This window comes from Mus pahari, chromosome 4 (assembly GCF_900095145.1).
Source record: "Mus pahari chromosome 4, PAHARI_EIJ_v1.1, whole genome shotgun sequence".
Lineage (NCBI taxonomy): Eukaryota > Metazoa > Chordata > Mammalia > Rodentia > Muridae > Mus > Mus pahari.
The window spans coordinates 124,970,145-124,983,490 of NC_034593.1; the positions used below are offsets into that span (position 1 = coordinate 124,970,145).

Sequence of the window (13,346 nt, forward strand, 5' to 3'; positions counted from 1 at the left end):
AAAAAAAAAAAAGAAAATATATTTGAGGTTGTCAAGACTGCAATTTCATAGTACAGGATAAAACTCAATAACAGACTTCAACAGTTCTGTTTTTGACTCATCTTCCAACTGTGAGATATTAGCAAAAGCATCCCATATGCATTTGAGATTTGACTTGCCTTATTTCCTCTACAGATCCAAGTGTGGCCTTCTGACAGCACATATGTGTCCTTGCAGTTATAAATAAAAACCAGAGATACTCACATTTAGCCATATGCCTTAGCATCCATTTGTACTGAGATTTTTATATTCTCCAAACTGAGTCTAGGTTCGAATGTTGTGTACATTTAAAACACTTTGTTATCTTCAAACTATTTCCTCTATTTCAAGAAAGGGGCAGACATTCCTTTTTGGTTTTTGTTTTCCCTGGAATGTTAGCGATCAGAGCCAGGTTTGGAGCATGCTAGGCAAGCATTCATCCACTTATCTATACCCTAAATCCTGATTCATTTAAAGATGATCTCACTGAGGAGCTCAGACTAATCTCAACCTTGTGATCCTCCTGCCTCAGCTTTCCAGGTGCTGGAATTACATAGAGTTGTGCCATTATGCACAACTGTATTTTAATTTTGATTAAAATTTGACATCTGTAGAATTGCCTCCTCAGTATTTTATTCTTCCATGTGCATATATAGGTATGGGCCTTGACCTCAGGCTATTCAGTATAATGAGATGAATTGATGTGTTTCTTTACATTCCAGAAAAGTTTCAGGGCAGTTACATTTCCTACCTGTTTTACTTTCACACAAAATTATTATTCATTTTGGAGGTTAAAAGAAACTCAAATAAAGGAGAATTTGAAAATTTTGTCTGATGCAAGTTTAAAATATTTTAATCTGAAGCAATTCTATTAGCAGGAAAGGTTGTGACCTGATATTAATAAAAGGAACAAAGGGTCTTGATTTTCTTTGTATTCCAATCCCATCTGCTAATAAATATTGTAACTGTATCTTCCAAATGCAGCATTATACTGCTTTCAAAAGCATTTTAATTAGTTATCAAAAGCAGGAATTAATTATATAAGCTATATACTTAGAATGTTTAAGAGGAGAAAAACTGTCTATTTCAGTAAGAGTAGATCGGTTCAGAGCCAAAGCCCTGAACTGTCATTATGGTTCCACCTTTAAGAAAGCAAATAAATTTCTCTCAGCTAATATTTGCAGATCTGAAAGATGGGAATAATATTTCTCATAAATATCAAATTTGCAATCTGTTATTCTTTTTTTATCTACTAGAGACGTACTATGGCACATCCTGGTAATAGGTATTGGAATTACAGCTCTACAGAAGACAGCAAATCTATTCTCAGGGAAATATAATCCATCAGACAATAAGCAATTCTTCAAGCAGAAAGTAAATGTTACTGTGGTAATAATATTGAAGTGGAGGGAAAAAAAAGGTGCAGACTGGTTTGAAAGAGTGTGCAGAGACAGTTTAGGGAGGTGGTTTGAGAGAACCCTGAGGCACAGTGAAAAATAAGAAAAACCCAAGTCTGGAAGAATTGTGTGTCTTTGAACCTCTGATCTAATAACACAAGGTACAGGGTGGAGCAGAATTAAAGAGTGAGCTCATGGGTCAGTGTAATGAGGAGTGAGCTAGGGTTACTGATATCCTATGAAGACTGACCAGCCACAGTAAAGAACGTGAGTGAAGGTTAGATTTTAAGAGATTTCCGTAGGAGCTCTTGGAAACTTAATGAACCACACAGAGCAGGTGCTGAGAAAGACTGAAGTTTGGAATAAATTGTTTTTCTAGAGCTTCTGAATATATGGGAATAAAAAGAAAGGAGATCTCAGAAGGGCCACTATTTTCTGGACTTAAACAACCTAAAAAGCAATGGTCCCTTGCACTGATCCAAGAAGGCAGAAGAAGTAGGTTGAAAGGAACCACTCTGGTGCTGTCTGAGCTGTGAGGAATTTGAGGTACTAATGTTGGCTGTTGAACTGAGTACACACAGGAAGCAAGTAATTTGTGAATGTTGTTATTCGGCTCCTGTTTGTTTCAGAAGTATTTTCAATACTTTTCACAGAGCAAATCCTCTTCATGGTGCATGTCTGCAAAGTCACTGAAGGGACTGTTTATGGTGGTTCTTTAAAGTGACTATCCTTGTTGGCATTCTTCCTGGACTGTAGCCATCATCCAGGAATCCCATAAGTTGTTAGTGTGTCTCTCTCACTCTTCTTGCAGCATTTCCAGGTAACATGATGCATCAGGTCTTCCTAGGACAGTAGCACAGCACAGAAATGAAAGTACTTAGGGCTTACTTTGTTCTATTTAGGTATTCCATGAGTAAAATTATGTAAAAATGATCTATGTGGAGATTTATAAACTAGAGAAGCAACATATGAACCCCTGGGTATTTTTCTAATAAAGGTTTGTAAAACTACAATTACACCCTTTCCTTGGGTATTGTGTTTAACTGAGTTCATACTGAAAAGCAGATCTGAGAAGTTGGAACAGACATTTTATAGTACACAAAGCCTAGGAGATTTGATACTTTAAGGAGAAGTAACAAGTGCATGATTTGTACCCATGACAATGTCATGGTGAAAATGTTGCTTAAAAATTAAGAAAAGTTAATTGGTTCTTGCTCTGAGATTTCCTGAAATCACAAAGCCCCATGAGTCTATTATCTGGGGGAACAAATGAATCCGAAAGAAGTTGATGTCTGTAAAACTTACCTTTGAAATAACTGTAAAACTGGATATTATGTTCAACATTTAATTTTAGTGTTTTTATTTTTCCTTGAAAGCTGACAATCAGAGTTCAATCAGAACAACAGAAATATCAGGTAAGTTCATTTTCTCTTCTAAGGGTATTCATCAGAATATGACACAAATGAGGCCATCTAGGAGCACATATAAGCACATGCATATGCAAGCTAACAAGCATGGTGAATTAGAAAACAGGACAAGACAACTAAATATCAGGAGGCTTTGAGTTTAAAACATTGAAACTAGAAATATCCAGGATATGCCCGAGGAGCTAAGTAGATATGATAGAGCTAAGTAGAGCCAATCTTGGGGAAGGAAACACACCTATAGATATCTTTCCCCAGTTCTGACTGTATTGGTCAGTGTGTCCTCTCAAAGGAGTACTTTTGCACAAAATCTGGTCCTGACATCCAAAGGGATGTTGTAAATAACAGTTAAAAACCTGAAATGGAAACGCCAAGAAGTTCCCATATCTGGACATCTGACTTTTATCCTGAACTAACATGCAGTAGTGGAGGAATGGAAGATGGTAAGGCTAAGTGCTCTTTGACCTTCTTCATCTGTAGAGGACTCTGATCTTCCTGCTTTCCCCCGTCACTAATGCAGATAACAAATCTCAGAGGTTCTCATTCTATGTGCCCTGTAGTTAATACAGAATTAGAAGATGGGACCAAGAAGGTTCTGTTTTTCCATGTTGTAACATGAAAATCATCACTTGGTCTGAAGATATGTTTGTACTTCCTACTCAGTAGAGTAAGTTACTGTGCGATGGGTAGCTTCTTCATAGGTGTATAACATGAAGAATATTTGTACAGTTTCTAAAGCAGGAAAAAGGCAAACTTTAATGGACAAAGGTACGATATCTTAAAAGGCTTCAAACTGCATATGATGCCATGCTAAAGATGCAGAATGGTATATTTAATCAACTACCACCAACCAAGACAGCCAATAAGCATTCATTTTATTTCCATTATCTATAACACTAAGAAAGATTTGGGGCCCACCATTAAAAGGTCACTTAGGGAGATTGGTCAATATTATAAATCGCTATAATAGCCTACCAGTCATGGAGATATAAAGTGGTTCACCCCAAGTGAGCTTCAGGCAACTTTATGAATGATCAAATGAGGCACTCATACTTTCTGAACAAAAAGAAGCTAGGGAAAAAATAAGTTCAAGAGTTTATCAAAGAAATGACCTTTAAAACTCCAGACTGACAGATTGCCCTACCTATTTATCTTCAGATGAGCTCAGAGCTAATGAAGATGCGATAGGAGTCATTAAGAACTTGTGTGAGGTATGGATTCCCTAGAGGTTCAGCCATAGCATCACACATTACAATTTTAACCAGTGCTGGCATTTGCCTTTCCTTAGCCTTATTTCTCTCACTACTGAGCTTTCTCTTCCTTTGACAAAAGAACTCATCCCCGTGACTCCTCAGGAAGAACACAATTCAGATGATGGCTCCACGCCCAAGCGATTATTGGCAATACAAATTGGAATCGATGGGATATTTTTTAAAAAAGAAGTTGTAGGGATAAGAAGGTGGAGCTGTGTCCGAAAGGAATTGTGGAAAGGATTTGGAGTAAATATGATCAAAATATATTGTATAAAATTCTGAAATATGTGTCTCACTATATTGGAGGAAATAATTATCATTTGCTCTAGTGTTTTATAAAACACAGTTATCTCAATTCTCCAGATGAATATAGCTAATAGGATATCTGTATATAAAGATATTTGGAAGGATTTTGGAGCCTGAAAGTTTATGTGACCCTGCAGTGAACAAGCTGGAGTCCCACCCAGCAAGCTGACAGACAGTATAGGGCTTAAGTTCAAGGATGCAGCAACCAGGGATTCTGGCATAGAAACCAGCGATCCTGGTGATGTGGCTTCAGGAAACAGATAAGAAGGGTTGAGGAGATGGCTAAAGGCCAAGGCTTCTGCTTAACAAATGTTAAGGATTTGAGTTCAGTTTCCCATAAACCACTTAAGAACAAATGTCATAGTGCATGTCTGTAATCCCAGCATATTTATGACAAAATTGGAGTTTGACACAGAATGATCTCCAGAAGCTCACTGGCCAGCCAGCCTGACACACGGTGAAGGTCCCAAACAAGAGAGAAATCGAGGACGCACACTCAGGGTTGTCCTCTGAGCTCTGTCTATGCCGTGTGTGGGTAACTAGCACAGTAGGGTCTCTGTTCTCCTCTAGTGTCCAGCACAATTTATAAAGATTCCATGGTACCTTCCTTCTTCAAATTTGACTTCCAGCAATGTGGATAATTAAGTTTGGTAGGAGAGCAGAAGCAAGAACAGACAAATGAAGGCCATCCATCAAACCATTAGAAAGGAGGAGCCACGCTGTATACACAAGTTCACTGCGTTCCTCACCTCCAGGAAGCTCTAAAAACTGAACCATGCAGCCCTCCGTGCAGATGATTGTCCATTGGTCTCCCTAGTGGCAGAAACTTGACATTTCTTCTCAGTGAGGATCCTTCCACTCATGCTAGGAATACATCTATCGCAAACTACCTAGAGTTGGTAGCTTATGGTTTTGTAATATCAAAATAAGTAATTGACTCTAGAACTTGCATTGAAATATATGCTCAATAGCCTACTTACTCTGTGATCTCGGCAGGATGTTTAATCTCTCTGGGCTTAAGTTTTTGCTGTGTAAAACTGTGAGATTGATAAGCAAATAGAATAGTCGTAAAAATCTGTTGATTCTGTGACAGAATAGAAGGAAAATAAAAATGTTTTTAGAGCATGTTTAACTTACATTTTACCTCTCTCAGTTGTTGTCAGACCTGTTATCTCATCTCCCTGAACCAAAGAACCTCACATCCATAAAACACAAGCTTAAACACATTTTCTTAGGGAAAAAAATTACCTGGTACATATGCGATAATAATATCATGCTTCATTTCTTCTTGCATCATATGCACACATTTCTGGCATTTAGTAACTATTTAAACTGGATAAGGAAAAATAATAAATAAATAAATAAATAAATAAATAAATAAATAAATAAATAAATAAAACTGGATAAGGAAGAGGAAATCCTCCCTCAATATTACTTTCTATATAGTTATCTAAAGTAAGTACATCTCAGTTCATAATGATGTCCAGGTAAAAATATGTTACTATATCAGGTTAATCACATTGATGTCCCAAAGCACAGTGAATGACATTTGAGATAAAACTTTGACATTGCTGTACAAATTAGCTCAGCTTATAAAGGTAAGCTCTGAGGAGAGCAGACATCTGGTGTTCTACTACTAACATAGATATCACCGGCATATGCACCTAAGAGCTAGGAAAAAGGAGACCATTGTGAAACAAGAGTCTACCTTCTTAAAACTGGAAGAAAGATCAAGGATTCCAACCATCGTATTCCCCTCAGCTAACACAGCTATACCAACTGCGTGCATAGCGTTCATCATCTGAACTTTCTGTGTTCTCGCTGATTTTCTTCTAAACCATTTCATTTCTGATGAGGGAATACCAGCATCCTTTCCTTGGGTGTCAGGATGTCCAACATCAGGATGCCAATGTCAGCATCAGCACCTGTTCTTGTTATTTAATACCAAGTGGACAACACTAAAATCTTATATATACAAGTAACATCAAATGCACTCAATAGGTTATATTTATATATTTATACACACGTATAAAAATAATAATAAATACATGAACATGGATGTCGTGAAAGGCTGGAGAGGCCATCAGACAGAAAGGTAAGTCTGATGTGGAGAGAAGGCAGGAGGGAGGAGCTGGGCACAAGCCTCCTTGATTGACATTCATGCTCTGAGAGTTTTAAAATGGTCATCAAGGAATGAATCAGCCCAGAAGAATCTTGGAAGGTATTTGAGGTGCTCAGGAAGTGGTGGGCACTATCATACCTACCAGGTTTTCATAGGGCTTGGGGCAATCACAGCCACCTACATTTCTACAACTTCAGTCTTTGGAAGGCCATTCTCAAGGCAAACTCAGATTTCTTACAACATAATTAAAGTCTTCTGTTAGTAAAGTTCCTGACTTATGAAGTTTACAGGAAAAATGTGTTCATGGTGCTGCATGCCTTTGATCCCTGCACTCTGGAGGGACAGGAGGTTTTTAGCCACCTCCTCTACCTAATAAGTCCAGAATAGCCAGGGCTATATAGTGAAGCCTTGTCTACAAGGCCGAAAAGTGGCCCTGATCAGCACGTGTGGGGAAAACATGAACACAGTGCAATAGGTTTGGCTTTAAGAGAACTTGCTTCATATAGCTTGATCTGAATTTTGACCTGAAATTAATACATTGCATTTAAATTGTGACACAATGCCTCTATAGCTCAATAACCAACACAATCACAAAAATCAGGACCCAGTGCAAACATATATGATCTAAGAGCAGCATGAGTTCCAGCTTCTCCAACTTCTAACTGGAGAAAAATACACCTGAAACATAGAAATGTCTGACAGGTCAATTTCACATGGCTATACTCTGAATTTTTTAGGAAATTAGACAAATTCTCTTTAGTTGGGAAGTTCACCTTCCTAAAGGACATTAACATACACTATTACAATATCATACAGCATATATTAAATAATGCTATATAATTTAAAATAACTTTGCTAGGATCATTTATTCTCTTAGTCCATTTAAATTTACTCAAATTTAATCTTTAGAGCAACAACATAATGTAAAGCTATTTAACCCCATTTACATGTAAGAAAAATCAGACAAAAAGAGGTTAAATCACTTGCCAAGTCCCCACAGGAAGTGAGGTTTGCAGCTAGAGTTTAGCTTCCAGAATTGTGTTCCTAACTACTCCATTAGTCTTCACTTGTACCTTCTCTGACACTGGTATGTTGGTAGAATTTCCGAGTAGCACATTTTTAACACAGTAAATGAAGATCATCAGATCATACTGTGACTCCTGTTATAGTCACAGAAATGTGTGTGTGTGTGTGTGTGTGTGTGTGTGTGTGTGTGTGTGTGTGTATTCAATTCAGAAAAGACTTCTTAAGAATTAGTTACAGGAAAAAAACTATAATAGAAACTTGCAAGTTTCTGCTTCAGTGTCACTGACCATTTACTTAAGAAGGGTTACCACTGACCCTGGACAATCAAGTTCATTTTTATATGGAAAGCCTGGGGTGGTATAGTTTGAATCAGAAATAGTCCTAAATCAGTCCTTGGCCTGAAAATAAGGAGGGAATGAAGGAGGATGTGGAGTCTTGAAAGCTAGGTGTTATAAATCCAACAGCCACTGGTTACTCAACAAGCCCTCTTGTCCTCTACCAAAACACCTAAGACTATTCACCCCCACGCAGCCCTGGACACAGGCAAACACAACTAACAGTACGGGGCTCTCCACCAGTTCCTGCTCTTTTACTTAATATTTTTTCTTTCTTTTCCTTTTTTTCCTCTCCTCCCCCCCACCCCGCTTTGTGCACTAGCCTGACATTTCTCTTTGTTCCTATGGGCACGTATCCAGCTCCCTCCCACAGATCTCTTGCCTGGCAAGCAGTGTCGACTCCCAACATGATTCTGCCCCCACAGAGCATGCAGCGTGTGCTATGCTGTGGGTGGCAGAGGAGAAAGGAGCCATGGCAGCCCTAGAAATATCAATCTCCCTGGTGCCATTATGCATGGCCTCAACACCTCGACGGGGTTCTGAGCAAAGTGGATGTGTCAGTGCAAGGAAGCGGTTAGCCTTGTTTAGTGCACACTGGCTGAGGCAGGGGCTGGCAGGAGGGATGGAGAGAGGTAGGGAACTTTGCAAAAGGATGAAGCAGCAGCCATGATACAGGAGTATGGTAGTGAGATGCAGTGCACGATGTTACATATATTAAACTATGTTGTCTTATAGTTAAAATTTTAATAATTTTTATTAATAATAATAATCTATTTAGTCCTCTGATTAAACATGGAAAGGAAATATTCCTTAAAGGAAAAAATGATCGTGGTCAAGGATACAATCAAGCAGTCATTGTACAATGGAAGATTTTCTATGTAGCTGTAGAGTCTTAGGGAAGAAAATCAAGGAGTCTCTAGCATTTCTCCTGGACTTCTTATCAAAGGCTACATAGTGATGTTCTATCTTTAGCCATTGGCAAATGTCATAAAACCAGAAGTTTTCTGCGTTTATATCTATTTTAAGCATGTGTGATGGGCAAAATAACATTTCCCAACATTAAAAGTACCTGAAATGTGGCCAGTGTTTATTTACATCTCACAAGAACCTCATGCTTTTGGTTCTATGTACTGGGGACTAGAGTTCAAGACTTGCACAAGTTTTCTGGGCCAGTTCTCTGGATAATACAGTACTGATATCAAGTTCATGTGATGCCAAAGTCGGTCATCTTGCCAGGAGCAATAGAGGAAGTGAAGTCCAGCATTACCATTTTATATATTCTCTTATACAGAAATAGAGTGTTTTCCCAGATCTTTAAAAATGCAGACTGTCTAAAACTACAAAGAAATCCAATATGAAGACTCAATACCTAAACTGAGCCTGTCTTTGTGATTTTCCTATAGTTGCCACTCAACTGCCAGATGCCTCACCGAAAGCCACTGCAATACCCTCTGCATCTCTAACAACTGCACACACCATGTCACCACTTCAAGGTATGATTTCTGGGTATCTAAATGGAAACTTCTTCTACATTACTGTTCTTTATGAAATAAGCACAATCCATCTTCATTTTTGAAACATACTCTTGCAGGGTGAGGAAAAAATTTGCATTTGCAGCATCATAACTATAAATCATGAATATTTCCTTAAATGGGAGTAGAGGGGGGTTATGTAGATTAACATATCTATCAAAGGTGACTGAGATGTTTTCTTTCTCAAAATAACAGATACTGAGGACGGGAAGATTACAGCCACTCCATCAAACACGCCCTCCTATTCCAGTGAGTAACATATGTATCACCCTTCATGGAAGTGGACTTGCAGAGTATGTAAATGAGAACAATGAAGGGATGGGCCTGTGGCTAGCCTGTCCTCAACTTTACTCAGCATGTAACTCCATTATAACCCAAACTACAGCCCACTTGAAGAACTCTTCAGGAACCCAAGCTTAGTTACTGCACCATGGCCATTTTTTTTCTTTTTTTTTTCTTTTGTTTTTCTTTTCCACTTTTGTCCTATGATAAACAATTACCAGAAAAGACAAAAAAATTGCTTAATGGAAGTGTATTCAGCTAAGGCAACATCTCCAATCTCCACACTAATAACTTTTTATCCAAATCACCATGCCAAATGCCTTCAACATATTCACCATTTATCAATTAAATATTCATAAAGCAACTAAATTATTAAATATGCCTTTTTAACCGTGACGGAGTTTTATCTTATTGATTGCAATTAATTTTATTTGAACATAAACATATATAAGCAATATAACACCTTACAGATGAGCTAAGTCTGAGTAAAGAATATTCAAATAGTTATAGTTTCCTTAGTAATTAGTTAACAGTAAAGTGAATGTATGTGAAGCTGGAATTCCAGGTGATTATTTTTGTTTCCAAAAAACTATTTCATTGAATGATATATCACAGAAAGAACTGACTCATTGATTAATGCCATTTTTATTTAGAGATACTATTAATGTCACACACACAAAAATCCATCTTAAAGTCTGCTTAACCATTGTCTTGTTTCTTTTTTCCTGATTTAAATGTTGATTATTTTATTTATTTACATTTCAAATGTTATCTCCCTTCCTGGTTTCCCCTCCACAAACCCCCTATCCATCCTCCCACCCCACCGCTTCTATGAGGGTGTTCCTTCACCCACCCACCCACTCCCACCTCACCACCCTAGCATTCCACTAAGCTGGGGCATCGAGCCCTCACAGGACCAAGGGCCTCTCCTCCCATTGATGCCAGATAAGGCCATCCTCTGATACATATGCAGCTGGAGTCATGGGTCCCTCCATGTGAACTCTTTGGTTGGTGGTTTAGTCCCTGGGAGCTCTGGAGGGTCTGATTGGTTGATGTTGTTCTTCCTATGGTGATAATGAAGTATAAACTACCCTAACGATGAGTTGAAATATTATTGCCCCTTGATAAATAGGTAAGCAAGAATGTAATTAGTTGGGATACCTGACTAATTCTCCCACACACTGATCCTTTGCTACAATCAGTAAACTTTTACCCTTGCAAACAACTATCACTGAAAACTCAAAACAAAACAAAACAACTCTCTTGTTAATAAAAACAGGGAATCCTTCCTCTAATTCACAACAGCAACACACCCTTAAAACACACGGACACATGTGCATACCTAACTCTTTGGGGCTGTGTTGTTAGACTTTCTAAAATGCTATTTAATCCATCTATTTATGATCTTTTGCACATTTTCTATTTTTAAGGCAACATGTTGAAAAGATACTCACAAGATTCAGCCTTAGAATTAGAACCACCCAGTGAGATGCATCTTTTTCAAGTAATTTCATTATAAAATACAAATATATATACATATATAATATATATAATAAAGAGAACAGTTGCCTCTAGTCTCCTCTTTCCTTACTCCCCAAACCTCCAGGAAGACAGAAGCCATCTCTCTGAGGTTTGGTAGTTTAAGAAAGGTTACAAGGGTGACATCAAGTGGATATGTCAGAAATGACAAGCAGAGCAAACCCATAAATCATATTCATTATTGGCTGAAATATACTAGTGGTTTGATAGGATGTTGTTTCAAGAGGAAAGCACGCATGTTCTATCTGGTGTGGTCTGTATGTATGGAATCAGCACCATTCGACCTAACAATGTCCCCAATACTTTCCAGGTATTATTTTGCCGGTGGTTATCGCACTGATTGTTATAACACTCTTGGTATTTACTCTGGTGGGTTTGTATCGAATATGCTGGAAGAGAGACCCAGGTAAGGACTGGCCTTTTATTTCGTTTAATTTTGTTTTCCCAAAAGTAGAATGGGTGGTTGCTTAGTGCAACTGTGACCTTCAACTATCAGAAGGAGAAGTGTTACAGTGAAGATAGATATCATGCTGTCCAATCACAAAGAATGGGGGACCAGGTGGAGAAATTCTCTCCATGCTGTTGGAAGAAGCAGTGTTTAAGATTTGTTGGTAGAGAAAATATAGATAAGCAATTCATGCCGACAAAATACCTCCAATGGTGAAGATAGTCATAGGTATAGGTTCCAAACGTAATAGGATGCATGGTCAGAGCAAGCAAAGGTCAGAGTAAGCAAAGGTGTATGGAAATTTAGCTTAGAAGCCCATAGTCTCAATAATCACACTCTGGGACCCCTTTCTATCCTTAAGAGGCTCAGTGTGTTTCCAACATAGGTACCTTCCATGGCAGTATAATATAGTTTATCCTTTCTTTAAATAAACTTTCTATTTTAGAGTAGATTAAATTAATATTTTAAAGTAGATAAGTTATAAAGATATTTCCTCATATTCGTTATCTAGAGTTCATCATCATCATCATTATCCTGTCATCATCCCATCATCATCACCATCATCATCTACTACAACTATAACAAGAGCAATCATGTCCTCATAATCATCTTAGCTTAGGACAGTATATTTGTTGGAGCAAAAGAGCCAATGTTGATGAACTATTCTAAACAAAATTCTCTATTCTATCCATGTTCCTTCTTTCTTTCTTTAGTTGTTTCCCCAGTCCAAGGGTTATGCTGTCATTTGACTTGATGCTTTGGCCATCCCCGCCTCTGCTTGCTTAGCTCTGCCATATTCCTCCAGTTCATCTGGCCATTTCCAGACCTCTGCCCTGGACTTGCTGTGAAGTTCACATCTTCATACACTTATCTATACTTGACCTTTTCCTGTAACATCAACCCTACTCACCCCTTGGCTTTTAGAACACACTTGCAACTAACCCCATAGGATTCAACCTATAATAATCTGTTGTACCTTTTGTTGACACAGCACTTCATTAAGCAGAACACATCATACTTTTATCTTTTTTTAGTTGACAAAATTGGATGTCAGCTTCATGGTGCAGTAGAATTTTTACTCTTCTCTGTGTCTGCTTTGCCTAGAAGCCCATCAATCATTGCCCTGGATAAACCACAGAAAGTTCACCTTGCATATTACTAGATATATAGCAGTAGACTTTATTCTATTTTAAAATGGCCATCTTCCCTTAATTTTCATTCTATTTCACTAACAAAATTCTACCTGCGCCTCTTAAGCTATTAAGAAGGTAAAAGGTGTTTATTTTTATACAGCTTAGAAGCTGTACTCTCACTTCTTACCCCAGGACACTAATGAATGTGGTTTAGGCCAGCCACCGACTGTGCGTCTCACAGACAGGATCGTGGCAGCAAAAGCAGAAGTTAACAGAGCAACACAGTGGCATTCATTCGAGCTCTTGGTGGGAAATAAGAAAAAAATAATAAACAAAAAACAGTGGGCTTTCCTGTAGAAATGAGGGGGGTAAACCTGGCAGTGTCTGAAAGATACTTTCTATCCAGTTTCCAACGAGAAAATAGTACTTGCAGAAACCAGCTTGCCTCCATGATTTTAACCCACCAGTCTTCTTTCTATGGGAATACACTCATTACAGTTGAACCCAATGGGGAGATGAGTCTATAAAATG

The 13,346-nt window shown here is 38.1% G+C and overlaps 1 protein-coding gene across 1 annotated transcript in view; it reads left to right on the forward strand.

The window, feature by feature from the left end:
- Emcn (endomucin) overlaps positions 1 to 13,346 on the forward strand; it is an 85,386-nt gene that overhangs the window by 60,224 nt on the left and 11,816 nt on the right. The window contains exons 5-8 of the mRNA XM_029537878.1: positions 2,792 to 2,830; positions 9,285 to 9,374; positions 9,609 to 9,662; positions 11,545 to 11,640. Coding sequence (XP_029393738.1) covers positions 2,792 to 2,830; positions 9,285 to 9,374; positions 9,609 to 9,662; positions 11,545 to 11,640 — 279 coding nt within the window. The remainder of the gene's footprint in view (positions 1 to 2,791; positions 2,831 to 9,284; positions 9,375 to 9,608; positions 9,663 to 11,544; positions 11,641 to 13,346) is intronic.